Source organism: Eurosta solidaginis, chromosome 4 (genome assembly GCF_040869045.1).
Source record: "Eurosta solidaginis isolate ZX-2024a chromosome 4, ASM4086904v1, whole genome shotgun sequence".
Taxonomy (NCBI): domain Eukaryota; kingdom Metazoa; phylum Arthropoda; class Insecta; order Diptera; family Tephritidae; genus Eurosta; species Eurosta solidaginis.
This window is the reverse complement of record NC_090322.1, coordinates 178,267,591-178,294,621: the sequence shown is the minus strand read 5'-3', so window position 1 is coordinate 178,294,621 and position 27,031 is coordinate 178,267,591. Positions and strand designations below refer to the sequence as shown.

Below are 27,031 nucleotides of genomic sequence, written 5' to 3'. Positions count from 1 at the left end.
GGACCGTACTAAATTGCACAATATTTAATTCTAATTGAATACGGGTTAATTTAATTTATTACGCTGCTTTTTTTTTCTAAATATCGAGGGTTAGACTAACTCAAACTTAAGCTAGCCTAACCCCTATGCCCAACCCTCGATATTTTTTAAATAACCAGTGTCATAAATTTAATTAACCTGTATTAAATTAGCATTAAATATTGTGCAATTTAGTACGGCTCTCGTTTTTTGATTGGGCTGGAATGTTAGGCTAGCTTAAGAGACCTTTACAGCTACGCTCAAGCGTACTTTTTTTCCTATAAAGTATTGTAGAATGTGAATGAAAGAAATTTTTCGCACTAATAACTAATGTGTTCTTTCAATTGAGGGTTGCAAAAGTAGTAACCGGTAGTAACTAAACGGGCTATATACACACAAAAAAATTTTGTGCAGCGGTAACACTTTTCGGTGTGATATCAAAGCCAATGCTGCTCCTTGTTGTCCCCATACAAACACATCCAGTCAACTCATGTCAGCGCACGATGCTGCAGTTGACTGCATGGGTTTGTATGGAAATCGTCAAATAGGTTATTCTTATGTGTTCGGGCCTTAATGGCAGTTGTGAACAGCAAGCCGCAGTGGTGTTGTGGTGGCCTGATCCGCTATGCACCCTGAACGTCTTGGGTTCAAATCCCAGCCAAAGGAACGACCCGTTTTTTTTGTTTTATTATTATTTATTATAACTTAAATTTTATTTTCAAATTAGCACTTTTTGGCGAAGGAACTGACAGCATTTTGGTTTTTATTTAGCACAACACCACAAAGTGCGATTTTTACACCTAAATATTTTTGTGTGTATTAATACTTAAAAAATATGTACAAGAAAGTACTTATTGTGTGTGTGTATTCATGTATTTATATAAATATTTAACGTATATTTTTTTTTTGTGAAAATTAAAAAAGAAAAACTTTAGCATGAAATTTGCATATAGCTGTGTAAATGTGTATTTTATGCATATTTTGTATTTAATTTAAATACTTTTAACAAACACTAGTGCACTAAAAATTAGTTAACTGGGAACTGGTAGGATTAAATTCTTCAATTAACTGCAAGCACAAGAAAATGTTAAAAATAAGACTAAAAACAAAAAAAAAACGTTTTTAAATGAGCGTGTGCTTACGTGTATAGAATGTGAGATAGTTATGAAGTAGATTTTATGAATTATATATGTATGTAGAGTACCAGCTATTTAGTCTATATGAATTAAAGAAAAAAGTAAAGAGCAAAGTGGCCTTATTTTATTTTGGACAAAATCCCGTTGCTGGGTTTTCACATTCACTTTAACAATATTCTGTAAAAACTACAAATTCTTAATGACTGTAACTGATTTTTCTCTTAAAATTACTGCTTTCATTGGTCATTTCAAAAGCGAAAAGCTGTCAATATTTTGCAAACGCATCAGCTTTCAATATTGTTCAAACGCTCACTACTTTGTTCTCTATCATACCAACAGGCACTGTTCCAATGTTTTTGAAAATCTGTTAATCGTGTTGAAGAAAATCTGTTATTTTAAAAGTTTACATTGGTGTTTTAACGAATTTTTGGAAATTCGTGATTATCATGCACCTTCTGTTAACGTTCGAATCGCTGAACTGTCGAATAAATAACTCCAATATTCAGTATAACAAAACGTTCTTAAATACCTGGAAAGGAACAGAGTCATCAAACGTTGGGGATTTTACCTTCAGAGAAGACTTTGATGTGATTGGACGTTTCTAATTCTAACTCCTGCATTCGATCTTTCAAATCATCCATCTCGGCCTCAATTTTATCCTGTCGTTCACTAAAAACCTCCAGCTTTGATGAGATATGCTCTTATAGTGCTTCGAGTTGTATTGTTAGGCGTGTCTCTTGTTCTTTCAGTTATTCTGCAATCTGTTCATCCAATTGAGATACCATATATGTACGTCTTTTGGTCTCCCAGTTGAGATGACATGTCGGTTGATATTTGTGAAGACATTTGGTTCAGCACTGCTAGGCTTGCATTACTGTCCACACTTGCCAATCGATTCGGCGTCTCTATCTTCTCCTCCATTTTAGCCGCTGACTTCCTTTCGATTTCATAGCTTCCCTTAGTCGAGATTGTAGCTCGGATTTATTGCCAGTAGTGTTCAATCCACGGGCTTCTAACGCCTTTTTAGTTGCAAAATCTTCAATTCACTCAACTTGGCCATGTCCTTGTTGTGCTCTGGAATTTATTCAACAATTCCTCTTCTGGCACCAGTTGTAACGAAATTTCGCGAATTCGTGACTATTATGCATCTTCTGTTCGTTCGAATAGATGAACTGTCAAATAAATAACTCCAATATACAGTATAACAAAACGTTCTTTATTTAGACTACTTTGGAAGTGCTTCACGATTACAATTATCGCGTACTTCACGTGTTAAAATCAAATTGACTCAGTATAGCTTGCACCACGCTGCTTTTATGCTCCCAGTTATCCTCGTTCATCTATTTCTCCTAAGGTCTAGACTTTTCGCGAACATGCCTTCTGGAATAGTTGTATCTCATACTTGGTGATTGAGTACATACACGTATATTAAAAAAAAAATTCTGCGCGCGTCGCCACGAAAATTTTGTTTTTTCTTTTTTAACAGAGCTGTGGCTTATATCTGAAGAATTTTTTTCGGTTGATTTGAAAGTTGAAACAGTCAATTCAGAATAAACAATTTGTGCGAAGTTGACTGAACAACTGTTCGCGATGAATCAAAATTTACAGAAATATCGGCTGAATTGACCCGTAACTCGTTTGCTTTTACTAGCTATATTCTTTCAGTATTAATAATTTTTTCATTGAAAATTCGACTTTTCAACTAAAACTAAAATACTTAGATACGCTCATTTCTTTTCGGGATTTTGTCCAAATGCTAAATGACTATGATGTAGGAAGATACATAAGACACTAGTTTAAGTCATGACATTAAAAAAAAAATTGGATAAAACGTTTGAGATTATGTCTTCTCCTAGTTTCTAAAGCTAACATTGAAAAAAAAAAAAAAAATAAATTCCCTGGAATAGAAAACATTCATTTTTTATATTTTGTATTTCATATATGCTTGTAACTAGATCTGAAAGTATATATATGTTGTATATCTAAGAAATCTCTAGAGGCACTAATAGTCTTATAAGAAAATAGTTTTTTTTTTGTTTATAATTATTATTTTTTGAATATTTTTTGTTGTTTTTTTTGTAGTCATTAAAACGTTTAGAAAAGAAAAAGGTCCAGTGAAACTAGATTTACATACCTGAATAGCAACATGACGCCTTGTATAAATGATTGGAAGTTGTTGTGCCTAGTAATGGTATTTTCCATTGTGTCTAGTTTGATATTCCCAAACACCTATGCATGTAGCGAATGTGATTTAATTTGAATTAAAAATCAGTTTTCGTACTACTTTCGAATTTTTTTTTGTATAGAATTTTAGTAACTTTCATTACTTAATTTAAATTTTTTTTTTTTAAATTTCATTGTACATAATTAGAATAAAGAAAATAATATTTTTGGTGGAGGTGATGATGGTTTTAATGATAAAAAAAAATAAAAATTTTTCCAATTTTAGTTTTATATAATTTCATTTAAATAACAAACAAAAAATGAAGTTCTAAAATTAATACAAACATTTTATTATGAAATTTGTTCTCATGTACGTGTTTGTATGCTGCTGATCGTAAATTTGTACGAATAACTAAATAATCAAGAGAAAATTATTCCAAAAGCCTTCTACGGTATCAAACTACAAACTCTAAAAAAAACTGCTCACAATTGGTACAAACTTATGGGGTTTTTAATTTATATATATTTTATAATATTTTTTTTTAGTGTTTTTTTGGTGGAGGATAGAAAAACGCAACTAAAAATTAGGTGAAAAGTGGGGTGGGGTAATGTGCGTACGGTAAGTAAGCACAAATTGTGTTTACGTTCGTGACACAGCCCCTGTGAGAAATATGCAAACAGCATTAAATTTCAACGCTTACTACAAATACTTGTGATGATTGATTTTATGGTTTTTGTTTTGTTGATTACAATGGAGTTTAACAACTTTTATTTAATTAATTTTTATAAACATTAAAAATGGTGGCAGTATTTTGTAATGAGGAAAGTGTTCAAGTAAGAGTCTGTGTGTAAAGGCGTGGCGTGCCTTACAAATAGGGGCATATTAATTTTTTCGAAGTTTTTAATTTAATATTAGTTTATAGGTAACTTTTTTGCTGTATATTAAGTGTCAATGTATGTGCGGTGCATTTTATTTGTTTCGTTTTTTTTTTTGAAATATCATGAATTTGATTGAAGTTTTTTGTTATATGTACACTTACGGAAAAAAGTATTGGCACAAGGATATTTTGGTTCCTTTATCCTGATTTTGCTTCGGCAAATTAATTTTCGCAATTTAGTTTTTTAAATGCATATAAAAATATATAGTAAAATCGATTTAAAGTAGAGTTGAAGGACTCAAGCGAAATCCGCGAAAACTCGTATACGAAAAACTAATAACCGGTAAAATTAAAAAAAATTTCAGTAAGTATTTTTTGGATTTTCTGCATACTCTGTAGCTCATTGAATTTTAGTATAAAAATGTGTGTCTTAATCCGCTAAAAAATGTCCATATTTTTCGCATATTTTTTTGTCATCCGAGCTAAGCAATTTCTTGCTTATAAAAAAATTACGTTTAAAAGCTGACAAGAAAAATTTCCAAAAATCAGTGAAAATAACACTTTATTATACTCAAAGTCGATGAGTTATAAATCTGCATACTCGGACATTTTTTTTTAATTTTAGTGAAAATTTTAAATTATTTTGTCTCGTTATTGGCCGTTAGCGTTTAGAAAAACTGAAATTTTTGGTTGAGCTCAAGGCCGGGTTTTCTTAAATAAAACACTTGGATGTGTATTTTATTTTGTTTTTATTTTAAATTTAAATTTTAAATTTTGCATAAGATATTAAAACTCTATTTATATTGATTTTATTATATATTTGTGCATGTTTTTATAAAAAAATCGTGAACATTGTTTTCTTACAAATCAACATGCCGAAAAAAAAATTGTAAGTACATCCCAGAGCACGGGAAAAAAGTGTCAATAAATATCACACTATGGCAAATTGCCATAAAACAAGCTCAATATTCACATCGTTTCTTCGTCAGATGAAGCAGCATTGTGAAAAACTAATTGTAAGAAGTAGAAAATATGAATACAAACAAACAACCGCTGTGGTAGCTGATTGGTGCCTGAACGTTGCCAATGAAGGACTATAGCAATTCCCGAAATGGATCTGTGCAACGAGCTTTGGCAGTTGTCTAAAATTTCTTTTTTCTTCTGCTCTGATTTAAAAATTTATTCAATTAAAAAAAATATATTATAACAATAATTATTATTAGGCCTTCAACTCGATTCTAACCCGCGATCTTAAAAATTATTTTGCTTGGCCAAAACTAGCAAAAATTTTCAAGTTCCAATACTCTTTTCAGTAAGTGAATGCCCATTGTGCCTTAAGTGTCAATTATTATTACCTTCAGCGTTAATAAGGTTATTCATAGCACCGGGAGTTACATACATAAAGCCAAATTTTCACGTTTTAGTCTTTAATGAATTTTCTCATTAATGTTTGTTATTTCATTGGATGTAATAAAACTCAATGCCCTTATGGCTTGCATTTAAATTTTCAAGCAGGGTCGTTTCACGGAAGTGGTTTGGCCAACACTCCGAGTATTTTTCTGCCATGAAAAGCTTCCCAGCGAAAATTCATCTACCTTGTAGATGCCGTTCGGAGTGGGCATAATACATGCATGTACCGCCGCCTTGTATGAAACAATAATAAGGTAGCACGATGCAAATTGGGAGAGATGCTCGGCTTAGGTCCGCTCCGAGGTATATCGTGCCTTGTATTTACTTTGTTTATAAGTATACTGTGTATACTAGACCATTGGTGCAAAACGCCAACAGAGCTTCGCATGCAAACGGACATATTTCACTAGTGAGATATTTACTGCTTGAAGCAGAGCTTAAGCTGATTGACTGCTTGTTTTACTGAATCTCTGTCGCTGCGCCCACACGCATGTAGGTGAACGCCAAATAGTTTTCCAAAGCTCTCGAGTGCACCACTGTATAACACTGATTACTTGTTAACCAAGCTGATGAGTAAACCGCATTAATTGTAATTCAAGAGAAAGCGAGAGAAAAAGGAATAACTTAATCACTAAATTTTAATAAACCCGGTGCTATAACTATACCATTTTCTCGACACCACTTTTAATCGTGTTAGTGGTAATAGGGATATTGTCAAATCTATATACATAATGTACGCATATGTATGAGATTAGGTTTAAAATGTAACTGTTTCCAAAACACCTTCAATAAATTTGAAACTCTATGAATTAATATATTTATTTATAAGTAAACAAATTAATTTAACTACATTCCTCAAACACAACTCGTTAATGGACAGCAACAAAAAAAATTAACGCTATTCAAAAGAAATATATATTTAGTTATTAGACCGTATCAAAATATAAAACTAAGCTTTGCAACACTAAATATTAAGTATTCCTGCAAACAATGTTTAAATTAAGAAAACGTTTAGTATAAAAAAAAAATAAAAAAAATGATTGTTAAAGATTTGAGAACGATTCCGCACTCAAACTCCCTCCATAAATTAAGTGCACCTTAACGTCGGTTATCAGGTCATATGCCAGAAAAAAGATACATTATTTCTTTAGCCTATATACGATGACTAGAATCGAGCAAAGCTCAAGTTCATCGCTCTACAATGTTGGAAAACTATTAGGGTACTGAGTGAGTAGTATCGCCGTTTTTCATAAAATACTCTAGTAATTTGTACTCCATGTATTTTGGTAAATCTGAGTCAAACATCGGTTACTTTCTAAGCATCATATCACCTACGGCTAACGTTCAGATCAAAAACAGCGATAAACTCGAAAACTAAGTTGTTCGTATTCAAGCCTACAGCCATTTCTCGGCGTGTAGAATAACTTTTACAGAATCGAATGAGAAGATTTGTCTTTAAGAACGGAGTTCACCGGGCAATTCTGACATAGTGGTCCTTTATTTATACATCTGAGTTCTTATGTGCCGGATTTTCTTATAGTGCTTTTGGATATGAGCTCCTGGGAGGCGGCGCTTCCTTAATTAGATGTCTGTTGGGATTTTTAGATTTCAGGATATTCAGCAGAAACTGTTTGCTCAGCATTTCTTTTCTCTCATTTATGGTCTGTATTCTTGTGTCACAGTGTATTTAATGTTCTGCGGACATAAGAAGACATCCCTAGGCAGTTTTGAGCGAGGTGTTTTGACAGGTATGCACTTTTCTTTAGTATGTTTCTTTTGGGCAAGGCGACCATGTTGGGGACGCGCAGCATACAAGCGACCGGCGTTGAAATGGTCTTTATAAAATAAAGTAAAATTAAAAATAATTGTAAGGTGCAATAGCCTCCGAAGAGATTTTAGGCCGAGCTTCTCTTCCGATTTGCGTCATGCTCCTTTTAATTTTTCCTACAAATTGGCTGGACTGGACCTACTTGTTTTTGTACCGATCCCGAATGGCATCTCCGAGTATTTTTCTGCTATTAGGGTACTGAGGTAGTACTGAGTGAGTAGTATCGCCGTTTTTCATAAAATACTCTAGTAATTTGTACTCCATGTATTTTGGTAAATCTGAGTCAAACATCGGTTACTTTCTAAGCATCATATCACCTACGGCTAACGTTCAGATCAAAAACAGCGATAAACTCGAAAACTAAGTTGTTCGTATTCAAGCCTACAGCCATTTCTCGGCGTGTAGAATAACTTTTACAGAATCGAATGAGAAGATTTGTCTTTAAGAACGGAGTTCACCGGGCAATTCTGACATAGTGGTCCTTTATTTATACATCTGAGTTCTTATGTGCCGGATTTTCTTATAGTGCTTTTGGATATGAGCTCCTGGGAGGCGGCGCTTCCTTAATTAGATGTCTGTTGGGATTTTTAGATTTCAGGATATTCAGCAGAAACTGTTTGCTCAGCATTTCTTTTCTCTCATTTATGGTCTGTATTCTTGTGTCACAGTGTATTTAATGTTCTGCGGACATAAGAAGACATCCCTAGGCAGTTTTGAGCGAGGTGTTTTGACAGGTATGCACTTTTCTTTAGTATGTTTCTTTTGGGCAAGGCGACCATGTTGGGGACGCGCAGCATACAAGCGACCGGCGTTGAAATGGTCTTTATAAAATAAAGTAAAATTAAAAATAATTGTAAGGTGCAATAGCCTCCGAAGAGATTTTAGGCCGAGCTTCTCTTCCGATTTGCGTCATGCTCCTTTTAATTTTTCCTACAAATTGGCTGGACTGGACCTACTTGTTTTTGTACCGATCCCGAATGGCATCTGCAACGCAGATGAGTTTTTACTGAGAGCTCTTCATGGCCGAAATACGCTCCGAGTGCTTGTCAAACACTGCCGAGGGGCGTCCCCGCTTAGAAAAAAATATTGTAATCGAAAAAACTTGTTTCTAAAATTTTGATGCTGCTTTGTCCGGAGTGTGAACCCAGGATCTTCGGTGTGATATGCGGATCACGCTATTATCACACCACGGCGGTCGCCATAAAATAAAATATAATATAATATATTATTATTTTCTGTTTGCCGACTTTTAAACTGAGTGTAGACCAGACGTCGGCAAATAGTGAAACAATTGTTCGCACTCAATTCACACGTATTCTTATTCTCTTTAGTTTAGTAGTCGCTGAGCATTTGGCGCAGTAACATCGATTGTGTGCTTCGCAGACAATGTTGGCGAATGTTGTCCATATGTATATTGAGTACATATTTTGTAAACAAAAATATGCATTAGGGGTTGTATATTTATATTCTGCAAAAAAATGTATCTTAGGATAAACCGGAGTAGAATTGGCAAAATTGAAGAAAAAGAATGATAATAAACGAGTTTGTCTTGTTGCTTGCTAATAAGCGAATGAACGACGCATCAAATGATGTGCGCCATCATCGCGCTCTCACTAACACGTCTGCATTTTCATTTTGCCGACGCCTGGTATAGACCAAACTGCTGTTGAGAACTGAGAATAAATTTTTTACACATATTAAGGATTTTTAGACACCGTTTTTGTCTTTTGATACGGTCTAATGTACATTTAGGAAATTACATAATAATTCTAATATATGTATATTTGTATACTAACTACCAAGTAAACTTCAAGCTAACCCCCAAATGGCTTAATTTAAATTCGTAGTAGTAATATTTTTTGCTTTATTTTTATAAGTATGTACTATGTATGTATGTTGTATACCCGTGTAAGCAAAGAGGATAAATATAATAAGAGACGTCACTCGTTACTTTGCGTAATTTTATTCGCTAGGGTATTCGCAGGATTTTTTTTTGGGCGAGATGTGCATAAATGTCTTTATACCTTTTCGTGGGGTATTTGTTGTTTATTTTACCGACTGTTCATTAATTAATTAATTCTCTTTCCAAAAATCACATTTGCATAAGGTGCCTACACGACATAGATAAATGCGAGACGATTGAAAATGTCCCTCATGGAAAACATTAGGCATCAATTTTTTTAATTTCCAGCGAGTTACTCGCCACACGTAGCAGACTGGTGGCTCTTATTCTATTTATCCTCTTTGGTGTAAGTATGTAAAAATAGAAACGGATATATTGTTGGTTGTTAAAAAAAAAAGTAGATAATTTACTTTCAAAAACAACGCCAAAACTATTCAAAAGAGCAACGCCAAGAAATATGTATATTTCCATATACGAATAAAATAATTAAGTAGTGTTTTTGTACTTTTATGTAGAGTAGTAGTAAAGTAGATATATATATATATATATCATAAATGTTTCTATGTATGCATGTTATATGTACGTGGCTATATGTATATACGTTATATACGAATTTGTACTAACTAATTTTAACTTTTTTTGTTTGAAATATTACTTGTAATAAATAATTACTTTGTTTGGCAATACTTGTTTTAAGTCAACATTGTTTTTGTTTACCGAAAGAGCAGCATGATTCCACCGGAGAATGATTGAAAATTATTGTGACGGTTGAGTTGTGTATCCGGATCGTATTTTATATTTCCAAAAACCTTTCAATTACGCACAATAATTTGTTTTTTTTTATATATTTTTTGTAAAAATATGTTTTTTTTTAATATTTTTTATTTTCATTTTAATCAATATTCATTCGAATTTGAATTTGTATTTTAATCATTGATATATCGTTATTAGTTTCATAATCGTTAGTTAGTATTTGGTACAACATATAAACGTAAATATATACCAAAAGTTTATTAATCATTTTATCAATTATTGATTAATATTAACAATGTGAGAAATCTATGGACTAAATTTTATAGCTGAACTACTTGCTTTTCTATTATTATTTGTATGTTAGTATTAGAGGTTTACGCCGATCATACATATTATAAGGCCAACGCGTTGTTGATCAAATTGTGTGGTCAAATATTTCCGAAAGTCGCATTTATTTTTAGTACGAAATATATTTTGCTCTACACTGTAGCTATGAGTTGGTTATGAGCAGCGGTGGGCATAATTTTAGCATATGCTAAGCGACTTTAAAAGGGAGCACAACGTTTGCTTCGTAAAAATCAACGACAAAGCACATTGAGATGCATTTCAACGCTCGTATATTGAGCAATTGTCTCACGCACTCTCAATACAGAGGAAACTCGAATAATACGTACATATGAATGAACAATTTTTCAGGTTAATACGAAGTTGAGCTCCTTTTTGTTATAAACAACAACTATAAGCCAAAATGTTAGATTTGCGGAAAATATTGAAATACGTTTGCAAACAAATCCTAAGTCATAATTTTACTTTACTTCACAGAATGGTAAACATTCTAAGCACTGAGGAAATATGATTAAGTTCTTTTTAGTAATATTTTTTGACGGCTACAGCCAAATCATAAAATCTTCGAGTCGCTTTCTTTTTTTCTTTTGCTAAAGTACAGCTAACTACGAAATTAGAAGCCAACAATTTTGCTTGATCAAAATTTTCTTCCATGTCATCAACTTTTGAACTTTTCAGATAAGTAAGCTTATATTAGAAAAACCTAATCATTTTTGCCACAGAGGTAAGGGTATTAACGCACGTGCGAATAGTAATGATATGCAAATGTTATTTAACATTTTAAGCATATTGGCTTATTGTCATTCAACCAGAAACATTTTGGATTAATATGTACGTACTTCACGACCGACCACTGTACTAAAGAGTGTATATGACAAGGGCTTCTTGTACAGGCCTTAAAATCAAACAAAATAACTCTGAGGTCATACTGAGCTGTACTACATTATGCGGCAAAATGTTCTTTGCATAAAATAGGCAAAAAACTGTCGAGCCGCTGCCGCTTTATGCCGCCTCGCTTAGCGTGCACGCACTTTAAGAGTTCGTGTTAAGCTCGTATCGTCGCAAAGATGCCATATCCATATCCATATAAAACAGCTGATCGGACCAACCTTAAGGACATGTAGACTCGCACCAAATAATTAACACGTTTTATGCTAAATTAAACTATATTTATTTTGCGATAACAATAGGGAAAATGTAAATTTTATGAATTCGATGTCTCAACGCGCACTTCTCGGTCTGACGAAAACGAATAGAAGAATAACGAGAAAATGCGAAGAAAAAGAATAAAAGCAAAGTCTTATCGCAGTGCTGTATTTTCGATGTACTATTTTTATTATACTTATTTGCTGAGCTTGTTCGGCTGAGTGCGCCACATCACTCCCCCCTTAACGGAAAGCGAAATTTAACTCTACGTCCGGATCGTGTCCGATACTCTTCGGGTGCCGGTAGTGACGGCGGTGTCTCATTTTCATTGATAACATATGCTGCTTTCAGTCGATCGATGCTGACGTTCACATGTTTGCCATGAACATTGACTTTAAAATACTTTTCGTATCGTTTTATTACCGGAAAAGGGCCTTCATATGGTGGTTGAAGTGGTCGACGAACAGAATCTGTTCTTATAAAAACAGCTGACGTAGTAGTCAAATCAGTCTCGATGAATGGAGATGATCGCGTATGATTTGTCGTTTGCGAAGGCCTTAGCATTTTGCAACGAAGGTGGTTTGTAAACTCATGTTCGGAAGTCATCTCATTGCTTCCCTGAGATGGTTGCAAATATTCTCCTGGTAGACGAAGAGAGTCTCCATAGACCATTTCCGCTGGTGTAGATTTTAAATCTTCTTTGTGTGCCGATCGATAACCTAGTAGGATTATGGGCAAAACATCGACCCATTTTTCCGTCTGGTGAGATTTGATGCTTGCCTTTAGCCTTCTGTGCCAACGTTCTATTATGCCGTTTGCTATCGGATGGTACGCCGTGGTTCTTAGATGTTGTATTCCCAAAATATTGTTGAGTTCACGGAATAAGGAAGATTCGAATTGCCGCCCTTGATCCGTAGTGACTCGGAGGGAACACCAAATCTGCTGATCCAATTCGAATAAAATGTATGGGCTATAGATTCACCCGAAATATTTTCAATAGGATACGCTTCTACCCATCTCGTATAACGATCGATGCACGTAAGGCAATAACGGAATCCTCTGCAAGGTGGTAAAGGTCCGACTATGTCGATGTTCACATGTTCGAAACGCTTATTTGCAAGTACGTACGTAGATAATGAGCTTTATTATGTCGAAATACTTTTTCTTTTTGGCATGCGATGCACGCTTTGGTCCACTGGCGGCAGTCTTTTCTGAGGTTAGGCCATATGAACTTTTCCGCGACGAGTTTGATGGTTTTTGCCGCTCCACTATGACATATGTTGTGCATCGACAAAAAACCTATTTTGCGAAATGGCTGTGTTAGAAATGGTCGAATCTTACCTGTGCTAACGTCGCAATAAATTTCGGTCTTTACATCAAATGATGAAAATGGCTTAAGAACCAAGCCTGACGTATTATGGTGAAGTAGCTTCTGTAGCTCTTTATCGTTACGTTGACTTTCTGCCAATTTATGGTAATCTATGTGACTATTGACATGTACTGCTTCAATGCGTGATAAGGCATCGGCGACGACGTTGTCTTTTCCTGGTAGATGCCGAATATCTGTAGTAAATTGGCTTAAAAAAGCGAGATATCGTATTTGTCTTGGCGATGCTTTTTCCAGCTTTTGCTGGAATACGAACTGGAGCGGCTTATGATCCGTGAATAAACAAAAACTTTGACCTTTAAGCATGTTTCGAAAATATCTGACTGCTTTGTACGCGCCTAATAATTCACGGTCATATGTACTGTAGCGTTGCTGCGTCGCTGTAAGGCGTTCAGAATAGAACCCGAGTGGCTGCCATTCGTTGCCATTTTTTTGTTGTAAAACGGCGCCGATAGCGTGGCTAGAGGCGTCTACTGTAAGTGATAGAGGTGCACCTGGCTTCGGAAAAACTAACGAAGTTGCTTCCGAAAGCTCTTTTTTGCACTGCTCAAAAGCACTAAATGTGGTTTTATTCCATATAATTTTCGTAGTGTAATTTTTTCTGTTGCCTTTTATTAGCCCTGAAAGTACGCCTTGGCTTACTGCTGCATTTGGCAAAAAACGTCGAAAGTAGTTGAGCATACCCAAAAATCGCCTAAGATCGCAGATTCGTTTGGGCAACTCAAACTCATTGATAGCCTTCACTCTCTCAGCTGGTGGCGTAACCCCGTGTTTGCTGACAACGTAACCCAAAAATAATATTTCTGGCTTGCCCCAAATGCATTTAGATGGGTTTATTATAACATTATACTCACGCAATCTTTTAAGGACGGTACAAAGGTGTTGCCGATGCTGCTCTTCGTCCTTAGATGCAACTAAGATGTCGTCTAAGTAAGCCCATGCAAAATACAAGTCTCTTAGTATGTGGTCCATAAACCGTTGAAACGTTTGACTTGCGTTGCGAAGCTCAAAGCACATGAAAACAAATTCGAATAACCCAAAAGGTGTCGTGATCGCCGTTTTGGGAATGTCTGCTGGCTCCACTGGTAGTTGATGGTATGCACGGCGTAAGTCTATGGTCGAAAAAATAGTGCAAACGTGCAAGTTGTGCGTGAAATCGTGCAGATGCGGAACTGGGTAACGATCAGGCTCCGTTATACTGTTCAACCGCCTAAAGTCTCCACACGGCCTCCACTCGCCATTCTTCTTTCGCACCATATGGAGCGGACTTGCCCAGGGGCTTCTTGATGGGCGACAAATACCAGCGTCCATGAGCGACTGGATTTCAGCTTTAGCAGCCTTAAGTTTATCTGGTGCTAAACGTCGAGGTTTGGAAAACACTGAGGGTCCTTTAGTTACAATATGATGCGTGACGTCGTGTTTTATGTTCATAGGCGTTCTACTTGCATGCGCAAGGTCTTTAAATTCTGCCAATATGTCCTGAAAAGGCATATCGCTTTTGATGAATGATAACCGGCCTGTGTACCCGTTTAATATTTTGACGGAGCAAAGTTGCGACACGTTCGTTGTGCTGTCGATAAGTTTACGCTGATGCAAATCGACGAGAAGCTTAAAATGTGCTAGAATATCAGCTCCTAATATGGGCTGAGAAATGTCAGCTACAATAAAATTCCATTGAAATGTCCTCCGTAAACCTAGATTTAAACATACAATACGTTCACCAAAAGTTTTTATTGCCGTATTGTTGGCTGCGTATAGAAACGTTTTATCGTGCGGATTTTTACGTTGCAAAGATGTTGGAGGTATTACGCTAACTTCTGCCCCGGTGTCTACCAAAAATTGCAGTTTACTCTCTCGGTCGACAATTAAAAGGCGACGGTTTTTCGAAGGGGCCCTGTCACATACCGCCGTTTGTGCCAGGGTTTTCAGTTTAACGACTGCGAACAAGGTGCTCGGCATTTGGTTGCTTTTTCGCCGAATGTTTTATGGCACCAGCAAATCGTTTCGCCTTTGTGAGGGCTACTCGAGCGCTTACGCGAGACCGACCGTCATGTTTGCCTGCCACGTTGCTTTATCTGAACCTTCAATTCAGCAACTTCTTTTGTTAATGCCGCCATTTTGCGGGTCATGTCCGAGCGGCCATCATTGTTATGTTCTGCGACTGCATGTATTTGCGGGCCGTCGCTAACCTCAATTATTTTGTCGGCTAACAGAGCGACTTTGTCGAGTGGCTCGCTGCTAATTGAAATGATAGAGCGCACATTCTGTGGTAACCTGTTCAGCCAAATTGATCTCAACATGCTGTCATTCATTTCAGATCCTGCCAAATGGCGCATTTCACGTAGCAAATGTGACGGTTTCATGTCGCCAAGCTCAATATCTTGTAATAATTTTTTGATTCGTTTTTGTTCCGAATCGGCAAACTGCTCAAGAATGCGCGTTTTTAATGTTTGGTACATATCATTAGCCGGTGGGCGCAAGATTAAATCGCTTACTTGTGCGAGTACATTACTCTCGATAGCGGCTACCACGGTATGATATTTTGATCTATCGCTGCTGATTCCCGCTGCAGCAAATTGTGATTCCACCTGTGCTAACCACAACTCGGGCTTTGCATGCCAGAATGGTGGAATTTTCACAGTAACACATGATATTTCGTTTCCATTAGCTACAGGGGGTGCCGTTGCCGAGGAGAGTGGCGAGTTTTGGGATGTCGTCTGTTCGGTGCTCTCCTTTGATTAATCAGTAGGCATTTTGATTGTCGGGGTCACCAATATGTAGACTCGCACCAAATAATTAACACGTTTTATGCTAAATTAAACTATATTTATTTTGCGATAACAATGGGGAAAATGTAAATTTTATGAATTCGATGTCTCAATGCGCACTTCTCGGTCTGACGAAAACGAATAGAAGAATAATGAGAAAGTGCGAAGAAAAAGAATAAAAGCAATGTCAAATCGCAGTGCTGTATTTTCGATGTACTATTTTTATTATACTTATTTGCTGAGCTTGTTCGGCTGAGTGCGCCACAGACACAATGTAATTGGTCAATGGTGCTATACCATAACGCCCTAGCCATAACCATACCATATTAACCAATTCTTTTTTGGTTTTTCGCCGTATCGATGACCTATAAATATTTCATTTGGTTTATTTATTAGTTTTATGGATATTTTATATTTTGTTTTGGTTGAAGAACTGACTTATTATTTGTGTAATTTGTTCGTTTTTTTTGCACTGTCTTATGAAATTTACTAGCACATTTTCAATTTGGTAACTATCGTTGCCCACCGCTGCTTATGAATGGAAACTTATCATCATGAGCTTTCCGAACAGCCAGACGTTCCCAGAAGCGTAGTGAGGTGCGTCAAGGGGGGCATCATGCACCGGGCGCTACTCACAGGGGGGCGCGAAATAGTCCGCAAATCAGAACTTCCTGGATAATTTGTATTTTTATTATAACTGATTTCTGGAAAAAATGTTCCATACTAAAAAATTCATGCATATATAAAGAACAATTGCGACAGGTTGTGGAATAATTGAAAGCATATACCTTTTTTCTCATGTTCAACATTGCGATGGGAATTATTAAAAAATGCTTTAACAAAAACTGTCAAAGTGAATCCGAAATTCGAGACTGTCTGTGAAGAAGCAATAGAAAAAGCGAAGTATCTTTGTGATAAATTGGATATCGACATAGTAAAACGTGTAAGATGGCGCCGCAAAATGCCAGGAGAATAGTATAGAGTCTTTGAAATGTGAAGTTTCTCGCGTCATGAAAAGTGTTCTCGATCGTCTCTAACAAAAAATACGTACAAGGCTTACACGACTAAATTACCTTCATTTTATATTTTGATTTCTCTTAGAAGTTGGAAATTTGTTAAACAGGGATAATACGACGAAATTGTAAGGACTTGGGTGCATTTTATAATACAGATTTCGGTGGAACAGAACTTTTTATCGAAATATGGAGAAGATGTTTTTCCAAACTTGACTATCTCAGTATTACTAAGTTATTTTATTACTACTGTACTATAATCATATTATTATTAAATATGTATTTGAGTCTACTCATAGATGATATTTTCAGCCTATGATAAAAATATAAGAAGGTAAAACCATTCTTTCTTCTCGGCGGCCATAATGATTTTATGATTTAAAAAAAAATTTTAAATCTCTCTCAAAAGCTTTGTGGAAATGCCAAACCAAAGGATACAAACAAAAATTTTACCATATTTGACATTTACAAATGCCCGATAAAAAATAATAATAAAATAATCGAAAATTTGGTATGAATTTTTTTAGTTCGGTTTTATAGTTTGTTAAATTTTTTTTTTATTTGTACGAATTAACCATGCATGGTCATAATTTGCACATACCAGCATTTAGCTTACTTCCATCATTAGAGATGTTGCAGGTCTTCGCAGATGGACGATTCACCTAGTCCAACTGGGGAATATTAATTTGTGGAAGTAGAATTTTTCCGACACCTTTTTCTCCCACTTTGGCGTTAAGTGGGACATTCCGATTTTATTTTGATGACATACAGAGAGCAGCGCATATATACATTTTCCTGTTTATCATCTACAGAACTAGGCGGCGTAGTCTTTTTCCCGTCCGTCCATGTATGGTTCTTATTTTTTGTTGTACAAATCCCTCGCCTGGGTTAATAGAACACTCAAGAAACTCTAAATAAAACCCTGTAACGGAGGTCTAAGGAATCGAGCAGTTTCAATATGGTTTTAGCAAACAAAAGTTGCAATTATAGATTTTTTTGCCAGATTACAGACGAATACATGAAAGGTGCTATACACCAGGCTGGGCCATACACAGAGATAGAAGTTGTGCAGAGTAACGCGCATATCTTTGGGAAGTGTGCATTCTTCTTCGGTGATGTCTGCAAAGGCGGGAGCCTGTGTTTGAAGGAAATCACAGGCTCTGCCTTCGTGTTTCTCTGGATCATGGTATACCAGATCTCGTCGTAGCGCTTATGCAGATGTCTTCTTATCTACCTTGGAGGCGCAACTCCATCAATCAATTTTCTTTTGGTATGCCTCAGTGGTCAGACGTCTTAAGAAGATATTCCGTGGCAGTTCTAAGTGGGAAATTTGGCAGCCCTGCAACTCTCTCCGTTGCGGCGATTTGAGGATTTTGATGCATCTTTGTACATTGTAGGTAATTTCGAATGACTCACAATCACAATGATAACGTTATGCCATCGAAGTGGCTGTCCAGTTGTAGTGTTATGTGCAAGGTCCACGTCGTGAACAATATGGCCGTATTAACATTAAATCAGTGCCATTTTACGACTTCATTGGTTTATACATTTTTTAATATATAAAATTATATTGTTTGGGTAATATAGGAAGGGGTGGGGGGGAGGTGCACCAAATAATATTTCCCCCGGCGCAAGAAAACCTAGCTACGCCACTGGGCCTTCCATTAGTTTTTGGTACTTAGCAGGTTCCAGCACTAGCTGTAAAAAACTTGGTATCGCTAAGGTCTCATCTGTATATGTGTAAGGCTGATACTTGAACTTCAAAGACAACAATCATTTGAATTCCCTAGAATAGATATTCACAAATCTTCAACTCTACCAGAAAGAGGTTATCGCCATTCTGCTTTTAAAAATATCACAACGCAGAACTTGTTCATAAAGAAGTTGCACAAAACAAAATCATGACTATGGTACAAGCAAGTATACAAAGTATGTACTGTAATAAAACGTCAATTCTGTTTGCCAACAAACCTATCTTGATCCCGGAAGAAAATGCTTTAAAGAGATTTACAAGGTTTATTCGAAATAGGCGTCACCTTATTCGTTATGATGTAGCGTTTTTTTCCAATCCCCGTTTAACAAAATCAAGTAAGTTCAAAACATTGAAACGCGGCAAAAGTCGCAGCCATCCCAATGACATTCATAACACCGCAAATTACAAAATTGGCAGCAATCCCGATATTCATCTGCGGCGTAAACTTCTAGTATGTAAATACATATGTATGTACGCATGAACGCCTTCGACTTTCCATCATCATTTTGCATGATTTTAATTTTCGAAATATGTATTTATATTGTTGCTGTACTAATTGTGGCCGAATTCATATTTAAATGATGATGAACTTCTTCGAATAGCGTTTTTGGAAAGTAATGATGGCTACAGGAATGATTCCCTATGGGATATATTAAGGCTAGTAAGAATTGAAACTAACTATATAAAGGCTTTATTATGATTGGAAAGTTTTAAGTAAGTAAATAAATAAATGTCAGAATATCGTTTACTTAGTGGTATAGATCAACACCAATTTCACTGCTTGTAAAGTGAAGAAACTCTCCGGTTTTTTCAAGAATGTGGGTCCATATCGTGCGATTTTCTTTATATGATGCTTGAGTAAAATATAATCAGGTACAGGTACAATCTATGCGCATGAAGAGCGTGCTATTCTTGGCCCTAAAAACGCATAATGGTTGACAGATATAAATTTGAACTGAATTTTCAACTTGAGGACTATATATTTTCTCGTATCTTGGAGAATAATTAGCGACCGGTGTTAGATATCAACTTTACTCATAGATTTGAGAATAATTAGCGAATTATATTGGATATCAACTTCCCCTAGCTTGAAGAATAATTGGAGAACGATGTTCGATATTAGCTTAAGAACTATGACATTCTCTTGGATTGGAGAATAATCAGCGAATGATGCTGGATATCAATTTGAGAACTATCAATTTCTCTAAAGCTGGAAAAAAATTAATGTGGGTATCAACTTGAAAACTATTAGCGAATGCTGTTGGATATAAACTTGGAAGTTATCAATTTCTCAAAATTTCTCTAAGGGTACAGACTAGATAGTTGGAGAACGATTTGAGAACTCCAAATCCTTATAGGTTAGAGAATAATTAGCAAATTATATTGGATATCAACCTGCGGGCTAAAAAGTTCCCATATTTTGAATGATAACTAGAGAAGGATGTTCGATATTAACTGGAGACTTTCAAATTTTTTTAGGTTGTAGAATAATTAGCGAATGGTGTTCGATGTCAATTTGAGAACTTTCAATTTCTCTACGGCTGGAGAATAATTAGCGAATGATGTTGGATATCAATTTGAGAACTATAAAATTCTCGTAGCTTGGAGAATAATCAGCGAACAATTTTGGATATCATTTTGGGAACTGTAAAAATCACCCAGCTGGAAGAATAATTAGAAAATAGTTTTTCAATATCAACTTGAGAACTATTATATTCTCATAGGTTGGAGAATAATTAGCGAACTATGTTGGATGTCAACTTAAGAAGTAAATAATTCTCTCAGCTCGAAGAATAATTAGAGAATGTTGTTCGATATCAATTTGAGAACTATAAATTCCTCATAGGTTGAATAGTTAATTCGCGAAAGATTTTGTATATCAACTTGAGAACTAAAAAAATGACATAAGTTGGAGATAAATAGCGAAAGATGCTGAATATCATCTCTAAATTCCTCGGAGGTTGAAAAATATTTTTTCCATGTTTATGGGTGAAGAAAAATTTGATCTCATGATATGCTTACTTTCTAATCGGAGCAATTAATGCTGATGACCTTTGCATGACATTGCGGTAACTTCTTTCGTTGTGCAGCGCAGTTTCGGTTTGAAGAAATTAACATTTATTTTAACTTTAAACTTGACTTAGATGGTTTCATTTCAAATCATGTTTGTACGGAATCACCAGTATTTAGTTTAGATAACTATTTGAACACAAAGTGCGTTCTTCGTAATCAATAAAGCCTTTATATATATAAAGGTGTATACGTAGCTAGAAATATGCTATGCTAGTTAACTTTCCTAAGCGTTATAGCATCCATGATCTATAACGTATGTATATGATCAAACGAAAAACCAACAATATCCTAATCCACCACACTATAGAAATATTTTAAAATAAAATAAGCTAACGAACGAACCACCCATATAATATTTTTATTTATTAAAAATAAAAAAAAAAACCTTAAAAAATTTGAAATGTTAATAAAAAAAAAATGAATGAGGATGATCAAAATGTGAAATGTTTTAAACATTTATTAAATTTACTTTATATATATGTTAATAAAAAAAATAATGAAACTTCAATATCAAATCAGTTGTATAGAATTTATAAACAATATTGTGTTTTTTTTTTTTAATTATTATTATTATTTTTTTTTTGTGTTACAAATTTATGCATATAGTGATAATATATTTAAATATTTATAATTAGACACTTACCTGCATGCCAATAATAGCATAAATAAAAAATAGCATGGCTATTAACAAACAGACATATGGAAGTGCTTTGAAGGATTGTACAAAAGTCCACAATAGAATTCGTATTGTATAACCTTGACGTAGCAATTTTATGAGACGCGCCGCACGAAATAAACGTAGAAAACCAACGTTGATGGAGCTTGACTGTAAAACATTTTTTTGTTTAAAGAAATGAGAGAAATAAATAAAAAAATTTAATTAGCGTAGATATCTTTTTAATTGTTCTTGCACTAGTGCATTGATTTTTTATACAATGTCAAGCAGTGTTGTAGATTAGTTGTTGTTTTGGTCAGTTGTGTTTTTTTCCTAGTTTCAGTTGGTTAGTTAAGTAGATAATTTTAATATGTATGCAGTTTAGTAACTGTAAGTACAGTTTTTACACAGTAATTAAAAAATATAATAAAACATAAGGTGTTATGCTATTTTTACAATAAGACAACTCAGAGCCTTGTGCATTTGGTAATGGAAACATTGCAATAGCAAATATAAGCTACAGATTAGGAAAAACTTTTCTAATATTAAATATTTTTGGAAAATTTTTTTGGAATTGATAGTTTCAGTTTTGCTATTCTATGTTGGAAAATGTACTACAGTTTTTGGTGTTGCTTATTTGCAATGACGTAGCAAATGCATAGTCCAATATTTTATTGGTGTATGGTGTAAATATACTACACCAGTTTTCGAATGCAATGATGCTAGAACATTCGCACAAAGTTCTGAACTCCCCTATTTTTTTTAAATTAATTTTAAATTGCGACAAAATGCATGAAGTACAAAGACATAATAATGAAGTATGAAAATAAGAAGTGCATACGGCTTCTTCAATATTTAAGCACTCACAATTTCTCACTATCTTTGTACAGGTTACATATTGAATACTGTCGATTGCGAGCATTATTTCCTCAGCTGAAGCTGAAGCTCTCGTTTATTTGGTCATATGGGCGGACTGATTGATCAACTTTTTGGCTTATAAGACAGATCCACCTATGCTTCGTTAGGGCAGAAATCGGGGCAACCTACATGTCCGATACTAATTAGAAGAATCGTCGAAATCGTCTTTTTCCGAGACACAACTTCTGGTCTTAGCAAAGCTAGGAACTCGAAGGTATAGAAATCCCACTAATAACAGAGCAATGGGTACTGAAGGCCACACATAGAGTTGCCGATAATAAGTCCCCGATTCTCAATGGAGTGCCAGATTTAGGTCAAGAACATCAGTTTTTACCGAATCTCACTAACGCACGTATCCAGAAAGGCATCTTCTCCCGCTCATAAAAAGGCCAAAGACCGGTTCTCTGGTTCTTATACAGGCCACTTTGTATATTGGATGCAATAGGAAAGATTCTCGAGCTTTTTATTAGTGAATGTGTAGAGCAGACCTTGGGAAGCTGAGATTGCTTGAGTTTGGATCTCTAAAAAGGTTGCCAGTTCGAAAGAGTACCCTGCTCTAAAATAGTAAAGAGCAAAATGCTAGTCAAATGTTGTACAGCGTTTTCATTTCCCTAGTTTTCGTACTGCGTTAGTTCTTGTTTTTCTTCTCATTTTGTCGCACACTTTAATTATAATTAATAATTAGTAACTTAAAAAAAATAAAATTTTTGCTATACAAAAGTTTTAATGTAATCAATGGTTGGTTAAGTAAATGCAATGATAATAAGTAATTTAAATTTTAATTTACGTGAGAAATATGGAGAAAAATTGTTATATTAAATTTACAAATTTACGGACCAAATAAGCATAATTACGTACAATGTAAAAATTGGCAAAAGTAAAAATGGAGATGGCTTGTTAGTAGAAAATTTTTAAAAACAATATACTAATAATGTTTTTTTTACAAATGTAAAGTTAAATGAAATTTTTTGTGAAGTAAAAAGGGGGAACATTATTTAAATAAATAAGAAAATGCTTGTTGTAGTGCTATTAGAAAAATTTCAGGAACGATGCGTAGCCAATAGAGTTACAGTGATAAAAAAATTTAGAGGGTGTTAAAGAAAAAGCATTGAAAAATTACAGAAATGTAAGGAGATAATTGACAAAGGATGGAAATTAAAAATAAGACATGTAATAACTAAACTACGGAACGAGGATGAAAGCCGTTCTTAAGTGTACATTCGCGAGCAGCTACCCTGGAGGTAAGTGAGTAACTAGTAATAGAAATTTCTAGCTCACAACTGCACCTAAAGGACCAAATAAGAACTAGTTCGATAGTAAGTATATAGAGAAGGTAATGCAGCGGGAACTATTTCTACCGCCTAGGACATTGATACGTAAAATTTGTACTAGTAATCGTTCTAAATTCACTAGAAGCTCACCAGTTCAAAACTGGTTATTTTTCCTACACGTTAGCTACGAAATAATAAATCAATGCACACAAACGAACGACGGTCATGCTCGCTACGTAGTATGTTTCATCATACATTTAATTTTTTGTTTGATACACACATTCACGAATCGAATGTTGTTTGTACATGTATTAATTGTAAAAATTTGTGTTTAAAAAATGAAAATTCATATACTTGTACCACTACGAACAAAAATCAATATAAATTTCTCTGTAGTCGTTATAGTAAATATTGTCATATACCGATAAACATGTCCATTAGTCAGGAACAATAAAATGGTTTTTTGTCACGCAAATGCAATCACAAGTTATAGGTACGTAAGTAGTGATATGCATTATGCTTTCGACCAAAATATTTTACGCATACCACACAAGCGAATACATCTCACGATTCTTAAATTGAGGTAATGTGCTAGTGAAAGTAGGCCACAAATACGAAATCGATCAAAGTTATCTTTTGAAACTCTTTTGTTACACACTAGCGAAACCGTTGACGTTGAGCGCATTCAGAACACAATGCTTGAAACAATTTGGGCGGAGTATATAAGCCTCTGTATATGGCTATATTCGGCCGTCATCGAACCCATACTAATATTTGTCGCCGACCACGAACTATATTATATTAAAAGGATGATGCTGCCTAAAGAAGGGTAAGGTGTGCACTAAGATCGTGTTAAGCTGAAGTAATAAAAGTACTCTTAAACCAACTACATATGGATCTGAAAAGCAACTTGTTCGGCTGCAAGGCTTTCTGAGTCTGACTGTTAGAACTCGAGGCAGTATGGTCACAGTGCTATCCTTGGAAGGTATACTGGTATTGTTCCGTCATCAGACTATCACATGCTATCGCTAAACATTGACAGGTGTCGTATGATCCCCTTCAAGAGGGGACTGCACAGGAAGAACGAAACGCCGCTTTTCAACGATGGGTCTAGAGTGGGCTGCGGCGTAGTAGCTGGTGCTTTCTCTGAGCAATTTAAGGTATGGTTTTAAGTCTGTTTTCCCGACTCGAATCGTAACTTGCAAGTTGAGATCTGGGCATAAAGAGGGTCTGAGAGCTTGAGGTATGAATTTTTTACAGATATTAATAGCGCTTAACTCCCCCATCACTTTGTTTAAGACCGTCAGCAGCTGCAAGAGGTCACCTCGTGATGCAGTTAACTACGTAAACATAGCGCTAATACATGTTGTGGTCACGGAAAATTGCGGGCAAAGGAAAGGCAAGGAAAATGGAAAGGCAGGGACACTGCGAAGCCATTCGAGGTGCATCATCCACTCACATCTATTGTTTTTGATATATAGTCGTTTTCAGGAGATAGCGGTCCACAGCTGGTACCACCCGAACAACGGCAAGATAACCAAGCAAAGAAGCCTTATTTACAATAGCAGGAGAACAGAAAACCTGTTAAATAGGTGGAGAAAAGAAATTCTTAGGATCACTGCCACAATCACGGGGCACTGGCTGCTTGACCTGCATGCTGAGGGAATGGCGATCCCTTTTAATATCATCTAAAGGAGCTTTGACGAGGCGGACAGCAATGAAACAGTGATGCACCAACTGTACGAATGCCTAGCTGCAGCTCACGCTGGGTTTGAAACTTCGGGCAGTTATATACTGTCAAAAATTCAGGAAGTTGGTAAGTTGCTACGCAACAGATATCAGGAGGTTCATTGAACTGCACTAAATAATCAACAACATACGTACCCAACGTTGGGCGCAATTTTGACCTCGTTTTAATTTTTCGAAAGTGGCAAAAGCGAAGAGTCAGCAGATTTCCTCAATTTGTTGAGGTTTTTGTGGTCTTGTTCCAGTACCAAAGTATGTGTGCGCATGTGTGGTAGAATGTAAAAGTAACTGTGACAATGGCTTCGCTTGCGTCACTACTACTTGTATGCAACATTGACTGATCAAATCTGCAAATATTTAGTACACATTTTGCATGCTACGCAGAGTGGTGATGCAGCGAAGTTACTTTTCTAGCGGTAATATACATCATTTAAATTATTTAAATATACATATATATGTATTATAAATTTATTGTTACGTAACAGCATACCAAGTAGGTTAGTTAGTAATATTTGAAATACGGAAACATTTAGGGAAAATAAGCTTAGAATCAATGCAGATAAGCGTTACTATGGATTCTAACTAACATTAGATATAGATACATAAAATGGAAATAAACTAAGTAAGTTAAGAAAAAAGGGTCTATACTATACATATAGGTTTTTTGTGGAATATACACTGCGCGTCAAATAAATACGACAACCTTACTTAAACTATAATGACAGAGAAAGTAAAATGTAAAATTGACATTAAAGATCGCTCCATCTTATAGTTTTAAGAAAATTATAGTTATGCAGTGCTGTAAACAGATTTCTTTATTGGTCACAGCACGGCATAATTCAGGATACAGTTAAACGCGCTTGAGGCATAAATATTGAATACCAGGTGTCATGAAGGTTTAAAAGCAGTTGTTATTCTAACATGCAGCGAACATCAGCTTGGTTTCCTCTTAGACTTTAGTGGTTCTGTATCAGAACTAAACGGAATAATAAACTCTTAAGTGCTTTGGCATTAACAATGAAGAGAAAGTTGAATGTTAAAATAGTCAAGAGAAATTTGTAGGTTTAGATATGTGCTTCAATGTGTATCAAATTAGTTTTAATTAATTACCATAAACGCAAATATATACACTCACGGAAAAAAGTATCGACACAAGCACTTTTTGCAGTTTTCACCTAGCTTTGCTCATTCTCGCAATTTTTTTTTTTTTTTTGTAAAAACATTTACAAATCTATACATATTATAAATCAAAGTCTTAAATTTCGGAAATTGGTAATCTCCGATACCACAGAACGTAGTAGGCTGCAACCGTGGTATATGCATGCATGGTGGAACTCGCCTTGGTGGAATTGGCACTGCCATTCTCAAATAAAAAACTTTGTGATTATTCTCCCGTGAAAATAAAAGGAAGTGCCAAGGCAGGTACAACAAAAAAGTTGTTCGATACATACGCTCAGAGTGTGGTGTGCAACAGATAATTCTCTCTTTTTCATTTTGCATTGGTTTTGTTTAATTACACAAGTGTAAGGCGAAATGTCAAAATTTACCAAACTGCTAGATGTTCGTTTTCTCGTTTTGTTTTAGATGGATAAAACAAATCAGGATAGAGTTACTTTATATCGTAAGTCCTGGTTGGTAATTGTAGCTTTTTTCAGTTTGGTTATCAAACAACCTCTGATAACACTATGAACACCTGGATGTGCTATGTGAGGTCTTTGTTGGCCGGTCAGTTCAACGAAACCTAACCTGAGTGATAATAATTTTTATGCTGGATAAATTTTAGGTAACTACATAGAATGTTGTCTATACTATAAAGATGTGAAGTCATCTAGTTTTAAGGTGCATTTGTAGGATTTTTGTGTGATTC

General features: G+C 35.3%; 1 protein-coding gene across 22 annotated transcripts in view; it reads right to left on the bottom strand.

Moving 5' to 3' along the window:
* The window catches only part of cac (cacophony), a 503,311-nt gene that overhangs the window by 80,487 nt on the left and 395,793 nt on the right, over positions 1-27,031 (bottom strand). For 18 of the 22 annotated variants that reach the window (XM_067783991.1, XM_067783979.1, XM_067783982.1 and 15 more), the window contains 2 exons: positions 21,218-21,400; positions 3,289-3,383 (listed from right to left, as the gene is read on the bottom strand). In XM_067783991.1, coding sequence (XP_067640092.1) covers positions 3,289-3,383; positions 21,218-21,400 — 278 coding nt within the window. Of the gene's footprint in view, positions 1-3,288; positions 3,384-10,053; positions 10,146-21,217; positions 21,401-27,031 lie in introns of all 22 variants that reach the window. The other 4 variants (XM_067784000.1, XM_067783981.1, XM_067783984.1 and 1 more) reach the window with 1 other exon arrangement.